Raw genomic sequence first — 27,283 nt, 5'->3', positions numbered from 1 at the left:
AAAACCACGAACATTTAAGTCCACAAAAATAAAGGATTTCGCAGTAACTGAACTACGTACCATTTTTATTCTCCGTAAAATGAATATGTCTGGAAATATTGCACATACTGACGAAAGACTTAAATTGTCATTATAGTCTATATGTTCCTGCTGCTTCTGATTACTGCTGGTGCTGCTGCTACTACTACTACTACTGATGATGATGATGATGATGATTATGATGATGGTACTGGTGATAAACAGAACAATGGTACTGATGATACCTAGGATGACACTGATGATGATTGTCATGGATATGATGCAGATACGTTTTGGGTCCTCACACCAATGTAGGATCGATTCCTGGACGAATCTTTCTGTAGATGATATTTTTCTGACTCAAATCTGAAGAAAACATTTGGGTTAGTTTTTAAACAACAACGCGGATTAATTTATATGAGATGATACTACGAAACAAGGAGTTCCCAAAATATTTCTATTGTAATCTTATTCTTTTCATCGTGAAATACAATAATAATACTATACTACTACTACTACTACTACTACTACTACTACTACTACTACTACTACTACTACTACTAATAATAATAATAATAAAACAACAATGCAGGTTTTCTACTAAATGCTTATGTTCTTTGAGCTGATTATTGTGTCGCCCTTATTGTACGACCTAATACTATATATATGTAGATATCATTTAGATGGGAAACTGTTAACAAGGTCATACCTATCAGGAAGAGCGGAGGGTGAGGGTAAGGTGGTATTTGCACCCTCTCCAAAAAACAAAAAACAAATGAAAAAGTGCCGGTTTTTTAGTTTAAAATGGCTCGTCTGTCCTCTAACCGTATGTAAACAGAATGCGGCTAGAGGTTACTCAAGCTAAGTTCAAAAGCGCAACTTTTTTTCTTAGAAACAACCACATATTACTGTGCCCTGATTAAATTGGCCAGTGCACCACAACTGGTATGTCAAAGGTTGTGGTATGTACTATCATATCTCTGGGATGGTGCATATAAGAACCCTTGCTACTAATGGAAAAATGTAGCGGGTTTCCTCTCTAAAACTAAATGTAAAAATTACCAAATGTTTGACATCCAATAGCCTATGATTAACAAATCAATGTGCTCTAGTGGTGTCATTAAACAAAACAAATTTCTTCTTCTTCTTTCTATTAAATTGTATTTCATCCCATAGTTATTTTAGACACGGTTCTGTATTGACCACTGAACTGGGTATACGACAGTCCACCATTACACATGATGATGACACGTGTTGTGTAGACTGCTCGTCTTGACCGTTGGTCTGAGATCCGCGTACCAGTGGACTACCCTGAGACTTGGACGACGCCTTTCTCAGTCCCGGAAGCTGGTCATGGTGACGTCCTCGGTGTGGCAGTTGCTGTAGTTGCTATTGGAGAAGGTCATCGTAAACGTCCCGTTTCGTCGTCTGGGTGCTGTTTTGTAGAAAGGACGCAGACAGCAAAAACATGCCATTTTGAATTCCTTCCTAAATTTAGCTGCACACACACAAAACAAAAATAAATAATTAAATAAATAGTTAAATGAATGAAATAATGGATGAATGGATGAATGAATGAACGAACGAGTCAGGTAGACATACGGGGAGATAGTTAATATCTAGAATGATGGATGGAGCAAGACAGAAATATAGAGAAATATATAGATAGGTGAATGAATTAATTTCACATATATCATTTAGTATGGAAATAAATAAACTAAGATTAAAAATGTTCAAAAAGTAAATTAATGCAGACCTGAAATTGAAAATTAGGCTAGTTTACGTTTACGAATATAACAGGTCAAACTAAAAAAACCCATTAATATAACAATATCATAAATATTAATTTTAGCACTATTACAATAATAAAACGTAGTGAGACATATTTTACTAAATGATGACTTACCACTCATAAAATTATAAATAACTGGGTTTATAGAGCTGTTAAAATATGGAAGCAGGTGCGATATCAAAGACTGCGTTGTCGTTGTAACACCATCTCCCAATTTCAGCACTTTGAAATACCTGTCGAAATTAAAATAATAATTAAAACCATCCACTTTTAAAAACAATATTATAAAATTAAAATTAAAATGAAGTAAACGTTTAATTATAACAAAATACGAGTCATATTTGACTTACATACACGTAAATAAAAAATACAAGCAGTTTTCAGTTTAAGAATATGATCTACTTTCTAAAGATTATTTTGTCGAGACAGCTGACCATGAAATACGTTATACAAATCCTGCCACCCCAAGTGTCATTCCCAGTCTGGAACTCCACGCGGTAAGACGTGTTTGTTTCGCTTGTGCACACTGCACGTGCTTTCGTGTGCTCGACTTGGGGGTTCTGCATTTCGTTGTTTTTGTCAGCGAAATGAAGTTTTCTACCGGGATGTATGCGGCCATTGGAACTAATTGAACGCTGGAACGCTTCTCGTTTCGACAGCCTGCACCACCAGGTTAGATTCTTTTTTAGCGATATTCCTTGCCTCCACGTCATTTCTCCGTCTGACTGTCGACTTGTTTTTTTCGTGACTCGTATGACGGCCATTCTGCAGAACGCCACGGTTGTTCGCGTTTAGTCTCTACATGTCCGAGCCTGTCCTAGCAGCACTGGAAGATTGACCGCCCCACTCTAAGAAGAAATAGGAAGCGGGTTCGGCCCCTACTACTCTTTTTCTAGACTTTACCTTGCTTTATAGTGATACCATCTCGTATCCTCAGGGCCCGTCCGCACCACTATACCAACCCATGACGACTGGACTATACCCTAGTCTGATACTCTCTCTCGTTTGGACGGATTCGGCTTCTCAAGATCTGTATTTCAGCACAGCACTACACCTTCAACGTCTATCGACTGTCAATCTTGGGGTTTTCTTGACGGGATGCAACCAATCTCATCCCTTTAAGCTGTGCACCCAAACGGCCTTAACGTGGCCACTCGCGTGGAACATATCGATCGGACTTTAAACTTTTAGATCTGCGTTCAAAATATTATGTCGAAATTACTTCTTTTTTTTAAAAAATATTATTAAATAGTCCGATCCTCTCTTCTTTCTCTTATTTAATTTTGGACTGTCCTTCTAAAATGCTCCAAATTATATAAATATTCGGCCGAGCAGTCAATTCTTTTTTATTTTTGGCTTGTAACCTTTTTATTTTATTTTATTTAATCTATTAACTTCTTTACTAATTGCTATTTTCAAAATTCTGCCCATTTTCAACCCCCCCTCCCCCCCCCCTCCATCCCGAGTCAGACCACCGATGGGCGTGTTCGAAACCCTAGTGGTATATGGGCACGTTAAACTAGTTATCATCATCACCCCAGGTGATACATGTTTATGTGTCGAACAGACCTGTAATGATCATATTTGTGATGATTTCGTTTTCACAAATAATAACAAAAATGTAATATATAAGAGCTTTATACAAAATGTAATTGTCATTGTTTTGTTTTAAAAAAAAATAATATAGCACGTGTAGTTTGTAGACCAATAACCTTTGACTATTGTGAATGAATGAATGTTTAACGACACCCCAGCACATTCACACATTCATTCATTCAGACCTAAGGCTGGCAGGTGCTGGGTTTGCACCTAGAAATTAAATTGCTGAATGGGGAGAGTTAAGGCCACTACACCAACTACCCTCTCACTAATACATCCATTAACAACTTACTATACCGATCTCGGCCCCTACCCAGAGCGAATTTAACCACTCAGTAAGTAGATGTAAGGCCACTACAGCGACTACTCTTTCACCTTTATAACAACTAACCATTAATTCACTGTCCTGGACAGATAGTTCAGATGTGTGCCCAAGGTCAGCAATTTTGAAAATCAATTTGATATACAGTAAATGAATGAATGAACTATCTCACCTCAGCATATTTAACAAGTGGACTGGGAAGTAACAGAGCGCGAACACGATCACTATGGTTATAAGCATCTTGGCGGCCTTTCTCCTAGACACAACCTTGTCTTCCTGTGTGTTACCCTTGCCATCAATCATGGGTTTCTTCCCTGTAAATTGTCAGATGAAAGAGCATTCAAGCCGTTCTTGGCTAATGATTGAGTTTTGTTTTTGTCTGTTATAAGTTTTAAAAACAAAATAAACGAAAGCAAAAAACAACAAAAACTCCACCCAGAATACAAAAGAAAGAAAGAAAAAAGCATGTTCTGATACTAAGATAAGTTTGTTTTCATTAACGATACCACTAGAGCACATTAATTTATTAATATTCAGCTACTGGATATGTAAAACATTCAGTAATGTTGACTCGTAGTCTTTGGAGGAAACCCGCTACATTTGTCCGCTAACAGCAACGGATCTTTTATATGTACTTTCCCACAGACAGGACAACACATACCAAGCCCTTTGCTATACCAGTCATGGCACACTGGATGGGATGGAAAAGGCCTAGTCAGACATCGAGTACACCGAGGAGATTAAAGCCTGAGAGCGTTCTACCGGCTAAGCTAGATCCTGCCCTTGGTCTAATGGTGCACCAGATGGAAGTGTTTTTGTTCGGACTGAGCCTCCGAAAATACCTACCAAAAACTGGCATAGGCCAACTGAGTCAAATGCATGAAAGGCATTTATACCTTGGTCACGCTACAGAAAGAAATTAATTGAGCAAACTTAATAATAAAGGACACTGATTTACACTTTGGTAAAAAAATGTTTTAGTTGAGTTATCCCTAACAAGGCCTCTTGTCTAGAGGATGTTCTGGCAACAATTCTGGTAAATTTATGTACTGGTGTTTTGTTTTTTTATGAGATTACTATTAACGTTTTCTGACAGCAATTGTCAGTTATATCTGATCGTAGAATTTTCCAGATCCATAGTTATTGTGGATCCCATTTTCCCTCAAATACAGTACTGTCAAGTCTGCGCTATTAACGCAATTAAAATATTGAACATTTCCATGATTACTTGTGTTTTTGTTAGTCAGTAAATATTAATTTTCCCGTCATATTTCAGACTGGACACGAGCAAATAAAATGTGTTAGTCATGGTACAACACATTAGAGGGTTTCTTAATTAAGTTGTGCAAGTATAATAGAAACCTTGGGTGTTAATCTATGCGCATATGTCTTGTTTTGTCTGATTTTAAGAAACAACGCGGATAAAAAAGAAAGAAAACAATGTATCTAAAATAAAGGCAAACTAATCACGTTTTGTAAATGCAGCTGGTTGTATTACATTAAGTATATGTACCTGCTTCTTTCATAACCTCTCCTGGTATATCCTTTTTCCAAAGAACTATCGCGATGTTGATATAGGTCAAGGTCATCAATACCAGAGGGCACAGGTACATTCCCGCCGCCAGGAAGAACTGGTAGATGACCTGTTTCCACTGCTCCCAAGTTGGCGCGCACGAGGTTAGCAAAACAGACTTGAACGGTTCGGGGAATTTGAATGGCATGGCCTGGGAGACCACAATTTCCGGTATTGCGACAAGCGCTGCAACCACCCATATGATGATGATGATATTGCGAGCTCTGGACAGGGTACTCTTGAAAGCCAGGGGATGGCAGATCGCATACCATCGCTCGACGGATATGGCTCCCAGGGTTAGAACCGAGACAGAGACAGACAGGTTCTGCATAAAAATAAATAAATATATTAGTACAAAAATACCTTGTAACGCATATAGACTGAGAGAGAGAGAGAGAGAGAGAGAGAGAGAGAGAGAGAGAGAGAGAGAGAGAGAGAGAGAGAGAGAGAGAGAGAGAGAGAGAGAGAGAGAGAGAGAGAGAGAAGAGAGAGAGAGAGAGAGAGAGAGAGAGAGGCTGGGAGTGAGATGGAAAGAGAGCTAATCAGAAAGATATAGAAGAAAGGAGAGTTGGAGTAACATAGCGTGAACGAAAGATAGAAAGAAAGCAAGAAACAGGAATATGTTTAATGCCCCCCACCCTCACCCATCAGTCATTAAGTATTATAGACAAAGTAATAGAAATTCATTATCTACATTTATATACAATAAACTTACTTCGTTATCTTTAAACTCACCTCGGTGATAGACCGGCCTCGGTGGCGTCGTGGCAGGCCATCGGTCTACAGGCTGGTAGGTACTGGGTTCGGATCCCAGTCGAGGCATGGGATTTTTAATCCAGATACCGACTCCAAACCCTGAGTGAGTGCTCCGCAAGGCTCAGTGGGTAGGTGTAAACCACTTGCACCGACCAGTGATCCATAACTGGTTCAACAAAGGCCATGGTTTGTGCTATCCTGCCTGTGGGAAGCGCAAATAAAAGATCCCTTGCTGCCTGTCGTAAAAAGAGTAGCCTATGTGGCGACAGCGGGTTTCCTCTAAAAACAGTGTCAGAATGACCATATGTTTGACGTCCAATAGCCGATGATAAGATAAAAAATCAATGTGCTCTAGCGGCGTCGTTAAATAAAACAAACTTTACTTTACTTTTAATAATGATAGATATTGGGTTCGCACCCAGGCTGCCACCCCGATTGACATTTAAAGGCTCAATGGATAGGTGTAAGACCACTGTAGCGACCTTCTCACTCACAAACCACTGACAACGAATCACTAACCCACTTCCCTGGACAGACAGCCCAGGTAGCTGAGGTGTGTGCTCGGGATAACATGATTGGCCATAATTAAATGTAAGCACGGAAATACTAGTAGGTAAATTGAAACAATTAATGAATGTCCTTTTCGACCAGGACACGACTGCATAATACCACGACCATTGTAAAGGGTTAGGGTTGTGTGGGGGGTGGGGGGGGGGGGGGTGGGGGCTCAGGCCGATACGCAGGGTGGGGGGGTGCGGCGGGTGTGTACGCACCCCCCCCCAAATCACTAAAGGTCCACTTTTCTCTATTAAATTTAAATAACGTTACGTAATCGTTGTTGTTTTGAGGTGTTATTTTTATGTTGATTGGTCCCATCACGAGCAATTCGCACCCACCCATTAAAAATCCTGCGTACGGGCCTGGACCTACAGCTCTAGATCTGTGAATAAATCGAATTTATTGCTTCTCTTTTCTCTCTCCATACATCAATTTTTTTTTAAGTGGCCCACTGATGTCTTTCATTTCAAGTTGATCAGTTGCACACACCATCCAAATTTCCATTCAGTCACAGGTTTCTTTTCCTAAGTTGACGTTTATTAAGATAAAAAATCAAGTGATCGCTTTACAGTAAATTAATTATTTTGTACAGATGTCATGGACAATAGATGCGACTTTTGTTGTTTCAGTCATAATTTCTAATAATCGTGGAATCTGCCAGACGTTACCATTACGACAAGCCAACATCAATAATAATCGAATGTAGATTAACCGAATTTACACAATAGTGCGTTCCTGGGTCTTGTTTGACACGTCTTAATGAAAACAAATTATCGGTATGGTTCTGTACGTATTTTATTAACATCAGAGCTGTAAAAAATAATCTACTTTCATACCGTGCTTACCATGACATATGAAAGAAGGCAGAGAGAGAGAGAGAGAGAGAGAGAGAGAGAGAGAGAGAGAGAGAGAGAGAGAGAGAGAGAGAGAGAGAGAGAGAGAGAGAGAGAGAGAGAGAAAATGTGTGAGAAATTTAAAGACAAAGAGAGACCGGCCTCGGTGGCGTCGTGGTTAGGCCATCGGTCTACAGGCTGGTAGGTACTGGGTTCGGATCCCAGTCGAGGCATGGGATTTTTAATCCAGATACCGACTCCAAACCCTGGGGTGAGTGCTCCGCAAGGCTCAGTGGGTAGATGTAAACCACTTGCACCGACCAGTGATCCATAACTGGTTCACCAAAGGCCACGGTTTGTGCTATCCTGCCTGTGGGAAGCGCAAATAAAAGATCCCTTGCTACTAATCGGAAAGAGTAGCCCATGAAGTGGCGACAGCGGGTTTCCTCTCAAAATCTGTGTGGTCCTTAACCATATGTCTGACGCCATATAACCGTAACTAAATGTGTTGAGTGCGTCGTTAAATAAAACATTTCTTTCTTTCTTTCGTAAAGACAAAGAGAGAAAGACAAAATGATAGAAAGAGCACAGGAGAAATAGAGTGAGAGAGAAAGATACTTTTTTCAACGACACCCCAGCGACAGTGTCAAGGTCATGGCAATCGCATAGAATGTTTAGAGACTTAAAAAAAACCGACAGCTAACACAGCTTCTCTTTCCGGTGCATAGGAAACAATTACTACCAGATCGTGGTTATCTGACCCAGTGGTATTAACCTACCAAGCATTTCACATCTTTCCACAGAACCGCTGAAAGTACAATCACATCTGTCTTGGGTACATCCTCGGAATGGCTGTAGAAAGGTGTCCAAGATGGTTCAGTAGTAATTATAAGCATGCACGTATTAAAAAAACTCATTGGGCGTTTTCTCCTCTAAACCAATTCTCAACGACAGGTATATCAAAGGGCGTGGTATGTGCTTCTCTGTCTGAAAAATGCACATAGAAGGTATCTTGCCGCTAATCGTAAAATGCAGCGATTTTCAAATTCTAGTACGTGACTTCTCGCATTCAACTGACCACTGGAACTTCGTTTCCTTCTTTAGCAGCGATGTGATGGGGGCCGCTACCGTCGCAAATCTAGCGCAGAAACGACGATAATAACCGGCCATGCCAAGGAACCGGCGAACTTCACGACGGTTGGTCGGTGCAGGGTACTGGCTGATGCTTAGTGTCTTGGCCTGCAGTGGGGCGACGCAACCATGTCCGACAGTATGACCTAAGTAGGTCACTGAAGCTCTCACGAATTCACATTTGCCCAGGTTCACAGTCAAGTTAGCTTTCTGTAGGCGACTGAATATTAGTTGTAACCCGGTTAAATGTTCATCCCAAGTGTCGGTGGCTAACACCACATCGTCCAGATACACACTGACGTTTTCTAAATCAGATAACACCTGGTTCATCATCCTTTGAAAGGCAGCAGGGGCAGTCTTCAACCCAAACGGCATTACTCGGAATTGGAAGAGGCCGTCAGGTGTGATGATCGCCAGAATGTCCTTAGCTTCCTCCGTTAACGGAATGGCATAAAAACCCTTCAGTAGGTCCAATTTGGTGATGTATTGCGCGTGTCCAACTCGGTCGATGCAATCGTCAAGACGGGGTAGAGGGTAGGCATCTGCCTTGATGAGTTGATTCACGCGACGTAGGTCAGCGCACACCCGGAAACTGTTATCTCCCTTTTGAATCAGAATAACAGGTGATGCCCACTGACTGTTTGATGGTTCCAGAATGTCGTGTTCCAACATGTAATCTATCTCTTTTTTTAGTGCCGCACGTTTTACAGGATTTATCCGATAGGCATGCTGTCGAATCGGTGTAGCGTTGGGTTCCAAGCGCACATCCTGCATTAAGGTATTGGTAACCGTTGGAAAGTCCTGACAAATGGAAACATTGTCTTGTATCAACGTAGTCAGCTTTGCTCGCTGGGGGTTCAAGTCTGCTAGAATCTGGCTGTTGGCCAATTTCCTCTCTGCAATCTTGACGTCATCACAGGAAATTGAGTGTCTCTCAATTTGGACCGGTCTCTCTGGAACTATCGGCAGTCTGTCAAAATAACCTTTTAGCAAATTGATGTGACAATACCTACGTTTCCTAACCCTATCAGGAGTGTTTATCACATACCCTGTCTCATTAACCCGTTTGTGCACAACATAGGGCCCGAAATACCTGTTCTGCACAGAACCCCGTTTAACGGGAAGGTACAGCAGCACTTTATCGCCTGGTTTAAATTCCCGACTCTTAGTCTTCCTATCAAACACTGATTTTATTTTGCTCTGAGCATGGCTCAGTTGCTTCCTAGCCTTCCTATCCCTAACTCTCTTATTCATTAATACTCCCTTGTCCACAGTTAACAAGGTAGTGCGAGCTGCCAACAAATTTGGATCAGCCCCCTGCTCTAGTACTAACTCTTGTCTATTACAAGGTAAATCCCCTCTATCAAAGACAACTGGTTCAATTCCCCTCTGCGGGAGATCAACAGGTTCCACCACATTTAATTTGTCAGTTGACTTATCTACCATTTTACTGATAACCTCATCCACTCCAATTTCATGGCTCACACACGTATCAGACAAATCACAAATATCCTCTAGATCCCGTGCTAACCTACTGGCCATAGCCCTAGTCTTTACACACGCAGGATATCTAATCTCATCAACCTCACTCTCTTCTACTGGTAAAGGGCTGTCTTTAATTAACAATTGGTCACATGTCGGCTGACAACACTGACTAGTCAAATCATTACCCAACAAAACTCCTATGTTTTCAACAGGCAAGTCCTTCACAACACCCATAACGACTGGTCCCGTCACAAACTTCGAACACAAGAAAACCTTATGTAACCTGACAACCATATTTTCTCCAGTAACCGAGGTTAAGGCCAAACTACGTCCTATGTGTGAATTTTCAATACCAGCTAAACTCTCTTGCGTGATCAAACTCTGACTACACCCGGTATCTCTATAGATTGATATAGCCTTAGGACTCAATTCTTGTTTCACACCACAAACCATACCAGTGGACACATACGGGTTTACTTTCTCTGCCATGGGACTAACCATGAACTCACTCGCTAACGGAGCTGACCTCACTAAACCGACCACTTGCGCATTATCGCGTTTCCTTTCCGATAAGATGGTTATCCTTTTTACAGTAACTGCAATGTGGACGAAAAGTTCGTGCATTGGCTGATAATGCAGGCCTATCCTTACTTTGCCCACCAGGTGCATTCCTTGCCTGACTAGCTGACCAACTAGATGACTCTCCCCGATAGTTACTTTCCCGGGAAAAACCTGGCTGAAATTTCTTCTTATCACCCTGTTGTAAAGAACTACCCGGTACTGCCTGAGCTTTGTGTATTAACACGTAATCATCTGCCACTATGCCTGCCTCCTCTATCTTTTTGACATCACGATCCTCTAAATGAATACGTAAGCTAACTGGTAATCCATTTTTAATGTCCTGTAAGATCAACAACTCCCGTAACTCGGTATATGACTCTACCTGATGAGACACCACCCATTTATCAAACATCCCTGCTTTCTTAGCCACAAACTCACTATAAGACTGACCCTGCGTTTTTCTTAACTCGCTATACCGTAAACGATAATCCTCAGGTCGTAATTCATAAGCCCTCAACACTGCAGCCTTAACTAAGTCGTACTGACTTGCTCGCTCATCACTCATTGAATTATAAGCTATACTAGCCTTCCCCTTAAACTTAGACACGGCTAACAATGTCCACTTAGACTCCGGCCAATTTAGCTGCTTAGCGGCCCGTTCAAAAAGTTGGAAGAACATGTCTACCTCCTGATCGTCAAATACAGGCACTGATCTATAAGCCTCCGACATGTTAAAACCATTTCCTGCCTCACGTCTAACTTCTTCAGTATTCAACTTTAACTCATGTTCCACTTTTAATTTTTCTAACTGAATTCTCTATTCCTTTCTTCTTTCTCTCTATCCCTATCTTCTCTTTCTCTCTCTCTCTCTCTCTCTCTCTCTCTCTCTCTCTCTATCCTCTCTCTCTCTCTTTCTCTATCTCTCTCTCTCTCTCTCTCCCTCTCTCTATCTCTCTCTCCCTTCTCTCTCTTCTCTCTCTCTCCCTCTTCTATCCCTCTCTATCTTCTCTATCCTCTCTTCTCTCTCTCTCTCTCTCTATCTAATGCACGTTCTTCTCTTTCTCTCTCTTTCTCTTCTCTATCGTACTCAAGCTTTTTAAAAGCTAATTGTTGTTCCACACTTAACTCATTTATCTCTATCTCTGGAACAATCTCACTGTCTTCCATAACAGGCCTATCACCAAAAACTTCCTGGATAATAATTGTCTTTATATCACCTAAGGTTTTAGCTGATGTTAAATCAATTTCTCGCTCACCCGCGATTTTAACTAACTCGGCCTTACGTGCTCGCTTAATCTCCACTACACTGAGCGTAGGCCTATCCAGCAAATTCTTATCCATGTTTAGATATGACGCACTTATTATTAATTTTCTAGTGAACAACGTGCTACTTCGAGTAAATTTGTAAAAATTAATTTATAAAGCCCCCATTTACAAACAATACTTTTTTAAATATGCATGTCCCGTTTCAGATCCGGGACGAGCGCCCCAATTTTCTACTCCTGTCACGGGGATTCTATAATTCCCGTAACTGAATAAAACACGATTATCAAAATATCTCTCCTAACTGTATATCTATTAGATCTCTCTGTAACAGGCTGTTAAACCCTAGTATGGCTCGTCTCTAGGTATGATCAGAGATACGATCTTATATAAGGTATATATTATTATAGCACGTTAGTTCTCTAGAAAACACAACAAAAACACAATACACTTTGGAATCTGTATTAATCTACGCTGACAAATGTACAGCCGTAGTGGTTAATTAATAACAACAATAATAACAACCCAGAACTGATCACTTAATTAGTTAATCTCTAGGTGTCTAGTTACACAATATGCGAATCACTTCACCGTTACACCACACCCACACGTGTGATAATTGAGAAACGCTTCCAGGAGAAGTTAATTAATAAAGGAATTACAACACCATTCCTAACTGGTTAATTTTTAATTAACCCTTACTACTCGTTCAGTAACGTGTGATAATGTAGGAACGCTTCCAGGGGAACTTAATTAATAAAGGAATTACAGCTCTATTCCTAACGGGTTAATTTTTAATTAACCCTAACTACTCATTCAGTAACCTTGTAACACAGAATTAATACTGTACCTATCACAATAAAGACAATAACCTACAGTTTACCTAGGTCGTCTAGGATGACTGGCTAAGCTTTATATTACCAAATACTCGTATAATGTTAGAACAAAAAGTCTACGATTTACTTCGTCAGATGACCGAAGACACTGTCTAAAGAATATTGGTATAATACAGTATTAAAATATTTAAAGTCACATCAATCACATCAAGGTTATACACAGAGCAGAAATGATATTTACCAAAGTCCAAACTGACTAACGTTCCCAGGAAGCTTCCTTTTCCGTTCTCCTCGATATCTCTAAAACACTAGCTATTTATTATAAATCAGGATTTTGCCTGGGGGTACAAGGCGGTACCTCACGTATCATCTCATATTCTACCTCTACTAGAGTCGGTATATTCTCTCTGATCGTCAGTCTGGCTGTCGCCAACCGCGAGCAATCTCCTGGCCATAAACAGCACTACCGGAGATATTACGTAACTACTAGCCACATGGCCTCCGCACCTGGCTGGGTGTGTATTAGGCGTACCGATCGAGGACCGTCGCGCAGAAGTATTACGTAACAAGTTGCCCATCTGGGCTTAAGTGCAATGAAACTGCACATGGCCCTCTAACACAATTAAAATCGCCACAGGCGAAACAAATTTAAGAGCATGTACCGTCAGAGTGACATCCAATAGCCGATGATTAATTAACCAATGTGCTTTAGTGGTGTCGCTGAACAAATCTTCTTCTTTTTTATTAGGCAATGCGTTCTTTACAGCTCTAGCTATACATTTTAATCTATCGGACAATTTCCTGCCCACTAATCTTCATCAATAAGTTTCCGTTTAGTGGTTATGGAACCTGATCCGGAGAGCGAACAATTTGACTGGTTTTTATCATAACCTGTCTTGTTATATCCATTTAACGTTAAGAACAAAAACCAGTCTAGCAAACGACCACGCTAGCTGGCCTTCTTGAATATCTCTGTGTATTTTTTTGTCAGCGCTTTCGCGTGTTTCCCGTCATTTATACTAAACGGCACTTCAATCACCGGTAAAATCTCAATTGCGTAATATCCTTTAAGACAACGTGTATTGATGTTAATGTTTAAAGTGTTTGCGTGTGCATCAGTGTTAGAAAGAGGTTAATATTTTTATAGGATATTTTCGTTTCAATTGAAAATATATCATCGAAATTGCACATTTATTACTTCCTGCATGCATTGAGTTTTATTCTGCCTTCATTCAAAAGTTTAATATATTTTGGATTTAAGATTAAGTTTCGAAACATATCTAAACCTGATATATTTTCAAAGCAGTTTTACTATTACCATAATATGCATTATTTTATTTTGTATTAATATAACAATGTGTTGTAATCCTAGTTTTTAAATACTACGACATATTTTACACGATTATGGAGCTGTTTTTGATAACCGAGATAAAATATTATTTAGGTTTTATTGTTTAAGTTATCCACGTCTGTACAAGCACAAAATGCATATTTCATGTTCTAAAAAACACACAAATATTATATACTTCTGAGACAATCTCTAGTTCATTTTAAAGGATATTTCAATGTTACTCTGTTGTAACTTTATCCAAATGTGTCACAGGTTTGCAGATTAATCAAACTGATAACGTCCATGTCCACAGGTTGAAACTAGGGTCCTCTTAACTGGATCATTCAGGATGTATTTATGTTTACCGTTATTTAACACCAAATAATATGACGACCAAGCATAGGAGTAGTTATGAATTACTAATAAACGCTAAAAAAATAAAAGACAAACACCATTGTAAATAAAGGCACCAGTCGGATTTGTTGTAGCAAACATAATATGAGATTAAACTGATCTTGTATAACTGGGTGTATTCTTGTAGACAATAAATAACCCCGACAAGGGTTAGGGTTACTGTATGTTTTATGGCAATTTCACACATGCATTAGCAATAATAATTGAAAATTGAGTGGTGCGTTTTCAATGGATTACAGTAAAACTATAAAAGGCAAAGATGACACAAGTTTGTAAAGTTCAGTAATTTAAACATACAAACTAATTTGCGAGTTTTTCGATAAATAATTTTCGCACTTCAGCGTGTATAATATCTATATTGATGGAGGAAAATAAATATGTCAAAACAGAAAACGGCAACCCACTCATTTCTATATATCTTTGTAAAAGCAATCGGTGGACATTGCACGATTCTAACAAATATTTCAGCTGAAATATGCCACTAGATTGAGCTGCCATGTCAAAAGGAAAGATTACCTCGAGCCCTGACCAGATGGGTAGTGATGGAGAAAATGTATAGTTATTCACAGTGATGATTGCGAAGTTACATAAATAACCTGACTTGACTAATAAACAATATGGGAATACAAACGAAGGTTTCGACAAAACAACGAAATACCAACCCTTCAATGATTGTAAGATTAACCCCAGACATTGATAACGGGATGTCGTTTATGATTAAATCGGAGTGTGTAGTAAATATGTATCTAGAGAGAGAGAGAGAGAGAGAGAGAGAGAGAGAGAGAGAGAGAGAGAGAGAGAGAGAGAGAGAGAGAGAGAGAGAGAGAGAGAGAGAGAGAGAGGGAGAGAGAGAGAGGGAGAGAGAGAGAGATAGAGAGAGAGAGAGAGAGATAGAGGGGAGAGATAGAGAGAGGAGAGAAGAGAGAGAGGAGAGAGAGAGAGAGAGAGAGAGAGAGAGAGAGAGAGAGAGGAGAGAGAGAGAGAGAGAGAGAGAGAGAGAGAGAGAGAGAGAGGGGGGGGGGGGGGGCAGAGACCTAGAGAAAGGGACAGAAATAGAGAGATATACCAAGAGAGATGGAAATGGATTGAGGGGGGTGGGTGATAGAGAATCAGAGAGAGGGAGGGAGAGACAGAGCCGGTTTATCCTAGTAGCACGCGGTGATGTGTATATTTATTTTCCCCAGGTAATTTTCCCCCTCTCCCCGAGGGGGTTGCAAATTATATATCCTGGGAGAGAGAAAGAGAGAGAGATAGTGTGTGTGTGTGTAAGGGGGGGGGGGGTGGGGGGGGGGGGGGGGGGGATACAGGCAGACAAACAGGCATACAGGCAAGCAAGAATCTATACATTTATAAGTTTTGGCTATTCACTTGCGTTCGAACCAGACACATACACACAAAAAACCTCTGTTTCGAGCCCAACTGGAAAACTCATACGAAACGCTCCATCAAAGAAGTGTGCTTTTCCTGGTAATTAGCCATGCTCACCCAAACACACATAACTTAATTCGATCACTTGGGTGTCTGTTAGACTGCTTTGGTGATTTTCTGCTTGGGCTGAGGACAATGCCTGTTGAAAAGGGAAACAGACGAAAGCCGTGGCTCTAGGAGAAGAAGACTACGTCATCGAGTAAAGATCTGAAGGGGAACTCAGCATGACTTCCACGCCGTTTTGTCTTGTGAATGTATAATTAATTATAACTGATTTTGCGGTTCACCATCTTACTTTTGGTTCACCTCAACAATCAAAGGAAGTGGAACGATAGAGAAGATGCTTAACGGAGTACAATTGCGATGTAAGGCAGCGGTTATTACGAGGAACATATAGGAACAGACCGGCCTCGATGGCATATGGTTAAATACTTAAGGCTTGTCGATGCTGGGTTCGTACCTCGAGACCGGCTCCCACCCAGATTGAATTTTAACGGTTCAGCAAGGGAGTTGTTAGGTCACTACACTGACGTCTCTCTCACTAATAACCATGACCTCCTCCCCCTCCTCCCACCACGCCTTTTTGAGGTTCCTTTTTAAAGACTTTACTAAAAATAGTAATATGATCCACAATATACAACAGTTAATTACCATAAAAACGCATTTCCGATCATCTTCATTTCAAAAATGCCCTTGAAACCACCTACAGATCGCCCTCCCTTTTTGGAGCTCAGCTCATTTGCCTTCGACAAACTCAAAGTGCCCTTTTTAGAATGTTGTGACACCCTCCCCCCTTTTTCAATATTCGCTTATATATCTATTAACCCACTGTTCTGGACAGACAGTCCAAATAGCTGAAATGCGTTCCCACGCTGCCTGTGCCTTGATTAGTTCAAAGGAAAAATAAATAAAGAGTATTCAACAAGGAAAATTATAGAAAAGGGGCAGTACTATTTGTTTGAAAGTAAGAAGACATACTTTTGAGAATATCGTTTGGGCCACGTATATTACAATGATAAAATTTGCGATGATACCATAGGTAGCTGACCACAGTTATTTGTGAATCTTCATCTGAGAGTTATGCATACCAGCCCAGTGCATCCTAAATGCCTACCTATGGTTTAAAAATAAAGAAAGATACAGGTATTTTTAGTCTCAAGGAAATTACAAAAAAAAGATCATATTTATAAAGAGGACTTATTTTAAATACTCTTAGTTAAATATTTGTGTTACTTTCATCATAATGTGTCCAAATTGCATGATTTTGGGTGCATTTAAAATAATTTGCACACCTATACAAACCACACCCAAGCGGGAGTTGGCGGATATCACACATATATTTATGCTCATCAAACCTCACAAATAGAGGTTTAGCTATTCACTTTTTCACAAAATCAGCTGGTTTGAAAATTACCCTTAACGATCACGCCTCACGTTTGTCACAAGGAAAGCCATGTGTATGAATACCAAGCCTCATTACAGCTACACTGTTTGAACTGCTGGTGACAAACCAATTGTCATTTTAAAAAATAAAAACCTTGGCTATCACTAAGCTTAAGAATTTACTTCCTATTCCAAATAATTAGCCTTCAAACATGGATCTGTGCAAAACCAAAAAGCGAACTCGTACATAACAGTGAAGTATAAAACACTGTGCCGCCATGACATTTTGTCGTATATGTAACGCCACACTATTCTGGCATGGAACGTATAACGTCATAACACTGTGCCGCCATGACATTTTGGCGTATATGTAATGCCACACTATTCTGGCATGGAACGTATAACGTCATAACATTCTGGCATAACATTTTGGTAACGCTATATTCACTTTACAAAACGAAACGTGGTAACGCTTCATTTATTGTGGTATGCAAGACATAATGGACTCTGGCAGAAAGAACGCGATATCATATGACAGGAACGCCAAATCGTTCTCGTATGGACGATGTCACGCCATATCATTCCGTCATACAGGATACTAGTCAACATCAGTTCGGTCTGACACACAGGCCGCAACACCATAATGAATATGTAGCAGTGTGGTAACATGAAGAAGAAAACGTTAAAAGTTAAAGTTTATTTTGTTTAACACCACCACTAGAGCACAATTATTTATTAATCATCGGCGATTGGATATCAAACATTTGATAATTGTTTAATTAACAACAAACGATTTTGTATATGCGCTTTCCCACACACAGGACAGCATATACCACGACCTTTGATATACCAGTCGTGGGGCACTGGCTGGGAAGGGAACCAAACTTTATTTTGAACGCATTGTATATGTATATAGTTACACATGTCTAAGACAAAATATCACACACAAAAACACAAAAAACACACCAAACATTCCCACCCAAACCCCCACCCCCACCTATCCCCCACTAACAAAACAAAACAAAAAACCCAACGAAAAAACCCCAAACAAACCAAAGAAACAAATAAACAAACAAACAAAACAAAAAAACAAAACAAAAAAAGGCTTTGTGAATTCGGTCGCCTATCTTTCTGGTTTTAACCGTTTATCTTTAACAGCATTGTTGTAAAGCAATGTTAAGGATTATATATATATTCTTGGAAAGCCAATGTGTGTGTGTGTGTGTGTGTGTGTGTGTGAGTGTGTGTGTGTGAGAGAGAGAGAGAGAGAGAGAGAGAGAGAGAGAGAGAGAGAGAGAGAGAGAGAGAGAGAGAGAGATGACTAAGGACCACACAGATATTGAGAGAGAAAACCCGCTGTTGCCACGTCATGGGCTACTCTTTTCGATTAGCAAAAACCCCCAAAACAAAACAAAAAACAAACAAAAACCCACCACAAATAACACATTGCGGAAAATGCATGTAGTCTTACTGCTGATCAGCACGTGCACATAATTACAAGCACGCCTAATGTTTGGAGAATAAATAGATTCTAGCTCGTAACACTGCCAAGTGAAGCCTGTATTACGCAGTGAGGACGTGTCAGAAATGTGGCACATAACACAGATGGTCGCTTAGTACAGGTCAGGTAAACTGCTTATAGTGTCAAGTGATTTGGAAAATTTTGAAATGTAGTAAAATACTGTTTAGTTAGGTACCTGCTTGACAAAGGCTAAAAAATAATTAAAGTTTGTTTTGTTTAACGACATCACTAGAGCACACTGATTTATTCTTCATCGGCCATTGGATGTCCAGCTTGACAAAAGTGACCGTTCGATTATTATGTTCATAACTGATCAAACTACTGTGGGCTACGTCTGTTGAAATTGTACCTCGCATACATCTTTTCCATTAGCTATTCATATTTCCCATATTACAATTTAAAAAATATTGTATTTTAAAATAGAGATCCATAAAGGCCTTTTACGCGTAAATGCAAATAATACTTTGGTAGTTTTGAGATAACTCTACGAACACTCGCGGCTTTTGTCGGTCGAAAACCACTTCCACCTCTTCAGTTCACACTGCCGGCTTTTTGTTTACCAAGTTCTTAACATATTGTTAAACTATCTCCACAAGACGCTCTTGAACAATGATTTGCATCTCTTTCCCTGGACCCAATTCTGCCAGATATTTCGCGATTGCAACATGGGTGCTCTTCACTTGCCCTCGCTTTGTAGAACATCAGAAAAGGATTCCTTTACCTTAACACTAACCCACTTCTTCGAGTGACGGGAGATCGAAACACTCATTGTCAAATGAAGCAAGGAAATCAGATAAACTGCCCAATTTCTTTGAGAGCAATGACGCGGCTAATGATTTGAAAGATACCCCCGTAGTTCAGAGATCCAGTAACTGTCTGCTGCTGAAAGACCGGTGTCTTTGAATGGTTGTTGTTTAAGTGCTAACTCAATCGAGTTTCCTTTCTTTATGGGTTGAGATGATCCAGAGCGAACGCTCAAGAAACGCAACTCTTGTAGACAGATATTGCGCGCGTCATTTACAGCAGGATATGAACACTCGAGGCAGGATATAGCTCAGCGGTTTGGCGTCCGTCTCCCAAGGTGCGGAACATCGTAGGACATAACACCTTCAGGGTGTTGAGTGAGTTATATCCAGTTCCACCACATGCTTTGCGCTTCAGAAGTGTCCTCTCTGAAACTGCAAACAGAAGATCCTTTGCCGAATAAACGTGGGTGTGGGTAATTTCGGCATGCTTCAATCAGAGAACTGTTCAAGCACGCCTGTCGTGGACATAACCTCTAACCTCGCCAGATAGTTCTGTCCATGACAGGCGAACAAACGGGAATGCTCTTCTATATATAGCGGCAGTGGGTTCGCTCTCTGTATGAGTGAATAGGCCACATTTCGCGTCCAGAGTGGACAGCAGCGTACTTGATCTTTACTTTGATATTAACATAAGAAATAGTTGCTAGCTATAGGTTATCATCATCAATATATTATTGTTAAGAAATACGTTACGTTATTGTTTGTTAAACTCGAGTAAACTCGACCAAATTCAATAAACTAGTTTCAAACCGCTCTTTCTTCCCGTTCTTACCATGTAGATCAAAGACAGTGATATGTACTGCCCTGTCTATTGGAAAGTGAATACATATAAAATACCTCCTGCTGTTTTTTTCCGTAAGAGAATCCTATGTGGCGGTAACCGATCCACCCGCTCTCTTTCTCTTAACCAATTGTCAAAATATCCATACCGGTATGTTAAAAACCAAATTATTGTAGTTTAAAAATGTGTTCAGGTGTCGTTAAACACACATTCCTTCCTTTTCCTTCTTTTTGGTATATAAAACAATTTTATGTGCTGTCATGCTTATCAGTTCGTACATATTAAATACCTGTTTACTCAATAAAAGAAAGCCTATAGGGCTCAACAAAATTGCTTTGTTGTTATTATTATTATTGTTGTTGTTATTGTTGTTGCTGTTGTTATTACTGCTGCTGCTGTTATTGTTGTATTTAGTGTTGGATGTTTTTAACTCTAGGCAGTGTTGACACCTAACAGGTAATGAAGAAGAAGAAGTGTTTTATTTAACGACGCACTCAACACATTTTATTTAAGGTTATATGGCGTCAGACATATGGTTAAGGACCACACAGATTTTTTTTAGAGGAAACCCGCTGTCGCCACATAGGCTACTCTTTTACGACAGGCAGCAAGGGATCTTTTATTTGCGCTTCCCACAGGCAGGATAGCACAAACCATGGCCTTTGTTGAACCAGTTATGGATCACTGGTCGGTGCAAGTGGTTTACACCTACCCATTGAGCCTTGCGGAGCACTCACTCAGGGTTTGGAGTCGGTATCTGGATTAAAAATTCCATGCCTCGACTGGGATCCGAACCCAGTACCTACCAGCCTGTAGACCGATAGCCTGCCACGACGCCACCGAGGCCGGTAACAGGTAATGATTACAAAGTGTGTGAAGTTAAACAAACCTCTCTCTCTCTAGCTGTATTCAACAGTCTTAGTATTTTCTTAAGAGACCAATAAACCACTCTGTCACGTCTGACTTATTGCTTTATTCATTATTTAAATTTGTCTGAAGAAAGATTAACAATCGATAACACCCCCCCCCCCCCAACTTTCCTTCCATTTAAACGTTATTCGCATAATGAACTAAATCATATGCAAAATCTTCTACGTTGATGGTCTTTTATAAATGGTTCAATACTTAAAATATCCACGATGTATTGATTTCAAAGCGAGGAAACAATAAACGGGGAGGCTGTAAAACTATCGTCGGCTCTTCCGAGTCTTCGAGATATTCAAAACAACTAGTGCATAAAATTGAAGTTGTTTCTGGTTTAAGCCATGCATTGCAATGCATTTCATACGGCAAGACAGACATAAAAAAACTCTAATTCTAAGTAGTTTTGCAATACTGATAGATAGACCTTCAGGAAAAAATCCATTCTTTAAAGGAACATACCCTAGTTTCAACCCGTTAAAATTAACACTAAGTTTTGTTAATCTACAAAGCTGAAACACATTTGGATAAAGTTGCAATTGAGTGAGACATGATCTGTGACTTTGAAATGGTGAAATACCCTCTAAAAACGGACTAAAACTCACTCCATAACTGTTTCTTCTCAGACGCACGTGCGTTTTAAAAAATACGAGAAATGTATTTTGTGATATTAAAAACACCAGGATGACCAACAACACTTCGAATGTACGGAAATTGATAATCTAAACAATAAAATCTAAGTACAGTATGCTTTCAGTTATCAAAAAACGGCTTTAATAGTAAAAAATATACCTTAGTGTTTAAAAACTAGGGTATGTCCCTTTAAAGCGGCAAACTCGAGAGAATATTTAAATATACATATATTTAAGCATTAACAATAGGTAATCTGGTTTACGTTCATACCACTTCACGCCATTCTTCGATTTAAAATGGCTTTTATTCGGCCATCTAGATTTCATACAGATACATTCATACGTTATAAAGCTGTTCAATGGTCCAGCTTCTGAGCTCTTTTGCGATACACTGTATGGAAAAGATGTCGACGAGGTTTGTATGTTTTGGGGTTTTATATGTTGTCTATTACGGGCGTATTCCCACAAGAACGAGTTACCTAACTAAACTTTGAGACCGCAGTCGGTCTTTAATAAAGGTCAACAACAACAATGTACTTAGGTTTGTATGTTTTGGGGTTTTATATGTTGTCTATTACGGGCGTATTCCCACAAGAACGAGTTACCTAACTAAACTTTGAGACCGCAGTCAGTCTTTAATAAAGGTCAACACCAACAATGTACTTTCAGCAGATTGAAAACAAACAATCCAACACACATACTGACAAATAGTATTAGTGTCAGACTACCAACTGTCATGACGGATTTTGCCAGCTTTCTGCTCTCTCGACTTCTATGGCTGTCAGGTTGATAGTCTGAGCGCTCTTACAATTCGATTCTCGTCGTATACAACTTCTAAGTCCTATTAGTTGTTAAAATAATTGCACCAGTCGTACGTGAGAGTGGGGGGAACTACAACGCAACTGTCGAGTTGGTCAACTCCGTCGTGACAGTTGATACTCTGAGTCTAGCATAACAGTGGCATCAAGGCAGGTGACCATATCAGCTGGTTACGAACGCATATATATGCCTTAAATTAGTTGTCATGTCATGTCATAGGGTTTTACGTGCACTTTCAGAACAAGCTGTTGTAGCGCACGCCTGTCGTGGGCACAAGAGCCGGCCTTGGCCGGCTCCTCCGTCCATGACAGGAAAGGTGGGGGGAGGGGAGAGGAGGGACCGCCTGCACTGGCAGGTGCAAGGGAGTACCAGAAGCCCGATCAAATCGGTAGCAGGCGGGTGGGGGTGGTGCTATGGAATTTGAATGGAGCAGTTAAATGCCAAAGAGAAAAGGGTGCACAATTTTGATTGAGGGAAAATTTAGTTGTGTTTATCGTTAGTATACAATGATATATGATGACGAGGTGAGATGGTAGCTTTAAAAGCAAGACAATTGCATTTGAGGAAAACTGTAAATCTTTTAACGATACGGTTCGGCTATAATACTTGACGTGGAGCGCCATTTTGGCCTACGTTGTGTAAATAATTGTTCAATAAATGACAGTGATATGTACCAGAAGACCACTATTAGCGATGGAAACAGTTGTCTTAACTTTAGTAATAGCTATTAATTGCATTAAGTATTACAGATACCTTGTAAAATTTAGTTAATAGAGGCATATACAGAACAGAACAGAAAAACTGGACATTGCACTTAATAAATACAAAATATGAGTTGTTATTGATTATAATTCCAAGCAGTAATAATAATAATATCAACAACAACAACAATCATAATAATAATAATAATAATAATAATAATAATAATAATAAAACCAACTAATTTTAAACATTTAAAATTAATGAATTTAAATTTAAATGTGGTATTCTATACATTATCACCAAAATTTTAATAAGTTTATGAGTGTTTAATGATAAACCACACATAAAATATATAGAAATAAAGAGACATCATCTCGCCTTAGCATGTTTACAAGGCACTGTCTAACATACAAAATAAAACAAGTAAGATGTTTACAAAAACAGTATCCTTCCTAGAAGTGAAAATACTTCAATAGTTTCATATACGCATTAAAGGTGCAATCTTAAAGATATTGGCGGCTTCCCATTAATGATATTTATTTGCTTTTGTTTTGAAATGTAAATAGTATTGCTTTGACTAAATAATTTAATTTACTAGTAGAATGTTTCGTTATTGGAAAATCTTCTGAGGACGAGTGATGAATCTTGGCGTTCAAGACGAACATTCCGTAATGTTATGCCGCGCGGATGATGCCGACAAGTTTACTGTTTTTGTGCAATTCGTCTGTTCCTAATGCTAGGCTCAGACTGGCGCTTCGAATGATAACAAAATTCATCCTTGTGTGGTACGGATAGCCACAAAAGACAATCACATGTCTCGGCTGGAGATACAAGGACTGGGATGTCGAGGTGGACAGCGAAAGAAGTTGAAACTTGAAAGATAGAAGGGGCTGCTAGATCGGGAAGAAATGAGATGAAATTCAGAGGAGTGAAAGGAAAGGGTGGCAGTGGGATAAACAAAAATAGCTATCCTTGTATTCAGCATCTTAATTAAAGCATTTCTGCTTGATTAAATATGTATGAATATTTCAGTATTTCATGATTAATTTATCTTCTGAAAGATATTACTAATTAAACACAAATATAAATATTGTAAAAACTTATGAATATAGACAGCCGATATAACTGAGATATGTCTCCAGGATATAAGCACGTTAAAACGAAAGAATGAATCTGATGAAACACGTCGGGCTAAATTAAGAAAATGTAGCCTATTTATTCTTGAGGCACGTGCAAGTGTCCAAAACACGTGTGTATATTGAATAATTTACGGTAAACGCGGTTGTTTAGCCATGTGCATCCATGTTATACCCCGTGTTTAAGACTTACACGCCTTTAAAATAAACACGCGGTGAAACCTTTTGTAGATTCCACCTATCATGTGTCAGAAGTAGTGCGGCGATCAAAGTAGAGAGCTAAAGTTAAAGTTTGTTTTGTAACTTAACGACATCACTAGAGCACATTTGGTTATTCTGATACACATTTTCAGAGGACACCTGCTTTATCTCCCCATTATATTAGAATCAACTGATCTCATATAGCAAACAAAACTGCCGATGCCACAGCCTGTAACATATCAGTCGTTGGGAAATGGTTGCCTGGGATGGGAATAGCGTTGGAGAGTTAGTCGTTATTAGTTAAATAATAGTCCATATACCTATAGGTACACATATATGTATACCTATACTTATACATATACCTATACCTATACTATACCTATACATATATGAGATAATATAACTGAAGTGTTTGTGACACCGACAACTCCACCACCCCACCCCCACCCCCCATTTGTCCAACGGTAATACTATTTCTATTTCACTATTGATACTTCGAGTTAAGCATAGGCGTACGGGCTCCCATTTTTGTAGGGGGTGGGGGAAGGGCAAACGAATCACTACACAATTTTACCTGGATTACAACTACAATTGTGGGCAGAATGATTGAAATACATGGTGAAATTGCTTCATGCAAGCTCATTTTGCCCGAACATTTCTAGTCCCCCGAAATTTGAGGATTTGTTCCAGCACTGCCCCCCCCCCCCCCCCCCCCCCCCCCCGTGTCTCGTACGCTTATGGACTTATGCAATATACTATGTGGTATTCAAACTCTTAAGTCCTCAGATAAAGCAAGAGACAAAGTCCTGTCACGGTTGAGGAGAAAATGACTGAGGTGTGGAAATGGCAAGCAAAAGAAGTTGAAAGACAGGAGCTGTAAAATCGAGAAGAAATAAGATGGAATTCAAATTCTAAGAGAAAACAAAGGGGGCATTGGGAATGAAAACAGCCACATCAAATAAATTCGTATTAATTAACCTGTATTGAAATTATCTGAAATATAAGTATAATCACCTGTATGAAGAGTAGGACCTTGCAGGTGGGCGTGCCCAGGTACCACGTCTGCGCGATGTCCAGAACGAGGGTGGGCGGAAGACACACGAGGATGACGAGAAAATCCCCGATGGCCAGGTTGACAATGAACACGTTGGTCACAGTGCGCATGGTGCGGTTCCGCCAGACGGCGTATACGACGAGGAAATTGCCCACGAGTCCCAGGATGAAGATCACTGTGTAGAGGAACACGAAGAACCATTCGTAGGGGTGGGGGAATACGTGCGCCTCCAGCATCGTCTGGTACTCTTCTTCCGTCCAGCAGTACTCGTTCCAACACTCGGAAGAGTTAGAAGCAGAGTCATTAGTCATGTTGGTCGATTCCATGCCTGTCGTTGTTAAATCCATTGTGAAAATGTACAATTTTATTATTATTTCAAAATTTTAATTTTTTTCTTCTGTTTTTTAAGAATTGAAATATAGATAATTCTTAATTATCAAGAGTTTTTCTTTCTAAAACATCTTTCCTGAGATAAGTAGCCAATCATCATATTCACACTGAAGACAAGACTCTCACATGTTTTGAGAGATGACAGTTGTAGTATGTTTCGTTTGCTTAGAATGGGTCGTCAAAACAATTGGCGGAAAGCTCACAAACAAATCCTTAGAAGAGTTATATACCAAGGGAGACAAATACACTTCGATTCATAACACAATCCCACAACTGGTGTCACATGTCCGACAGATTACAAGTAACAATTCATTGGAAGATATCCGTCGGCCTCTGAGGGTTTCCGCTCATGCACAGGCACAATGTTTGCTTCCGCCGAAGTGAGCTTTTTGTCCGTGGTGTGTACTTCGCGCGGCAGCCACGCGAACTGAGATAGTTTTGAGCAGACGATTTTCAGGAACGATGAGCGTAAAATGAACCAATCGGTTTAGTCCTTCACTTGACAGCAGCAGCAGCGCCGCCGGTAAATATGGAAATGGCGACTGCGTGAAAACCTTATCAACTCTACCCAGTCACTCCTGAAAAGATAATTGATAATCAGCAATATTAATTATGTACCATCTAATGCGATTGTGATAGGAAAATGATCAATATGACTTAAAGGGAAGGTACTTTCTTCTGGTCCTACCCAGGGTCGTATCACGATTAAAGAGATTGGTAATAAATTTCTAGGGTTTTGTCCAGCTAGACAAAAGCAAAGGGAATCTTTTAAAAGAAAATAGTACTTTTTATTTTTGGAGGCATAGGCGTACGGGCTCCCATTTTTGTAGGGGGTGGGGGCAGGCTGGTTTTTGCCCGTATTAAATGAAAATGCTCGAATCCGAATAACAACATGTATTCAAACTAGCGTTAGGTGCGGGACGTTCCCCAGTGGTAAAACATTTACTTCCTTTCCTTCATACTAGCATTAGGTGCGGGACGTTCCCCAGTGGTAAAACATTTACTTCCTTTCCTTCACACTAGCATTACTACAAAAC

General features: G+C 39.8%; 1 protein-coding gene across 1 annotated transcript; it reads right to left on the bottom strand.

Annotated features, from left to right (window-relative positions):
• Positions 1-1,167: 1,167 nt before the first annotated feature.
• LOC121374502 (orexin receptor type 2-like) lies at positions 1,168-26,167 on the bottom strand. Its single transcript, XM_041501604.1, has 5 exons — positions 25,817-26,167; positions 5,245-5,629; positions 3,904-4,045; positions 1,925-2,043; positions 1,168-1,516 (listed from the first exon to the last, which is right to left on the bottom strand). The coding sequence occupies exons 1-5, from the start codon at positions 26,165-26,167 to the stop codon at positions 1,353-1,355; spliced, it is 1,161 nt and encodes a 386-aa protein (XP_041357538.1). The 3' UTR covers positions 1,168-1,352.
• Between the last annotated feature and the right edge of the window lie 1,116 nt (positions 26,168-27,283).

This window comes from Gigantopelta aegis, chromosome 6, assembly GCF_016097555.1.
Source record: "Gigantopelta aegis isolate Gae_Host chromosome 6, Gae_host_genome, whole genome shotgun sequence".
In the NCBI taxonomy this organism is placed as follows: domain Eukaryota; kingdom Metazoa; phylum Mollusca; class Gastropoda; order Neomphalida; family Peltospiridae; genus Gigantopelta; species Gigantopelta aegis.
Note: the sequence above shows the minus strand (reverse complement) of the source record. Positions and strands in the feature narration are given on the sequence as shown.

What these genes read in the sequence shown, in the direction of transcription:
- LOC121374502 (XM_041501604.1), bottom strand. Translation starts at nt 26,167, where the DNA reads ATGACTAATGACTCTGCTTCTAACTCTTCCGAGTGTTGGAACGAGTAC. An exon ending in AGGTCCTACTCTTCATACAG is followed by an intron (nt 5,630 to 25,816) that starts GTGATTATACTT and finishes ATTTTTATGCAG; the next exon opens with AACCTGTCTGTCTCTGTCTC. An exon ending in CACTTGTTAAATATGCTGAG is followed by an intron (nt 2,044 to 3,903) that starts GTGAGATAGTTC and finishes TAATTTCGACAG; the next exon opens with GTATTTCAAAGTGCTGAAAT.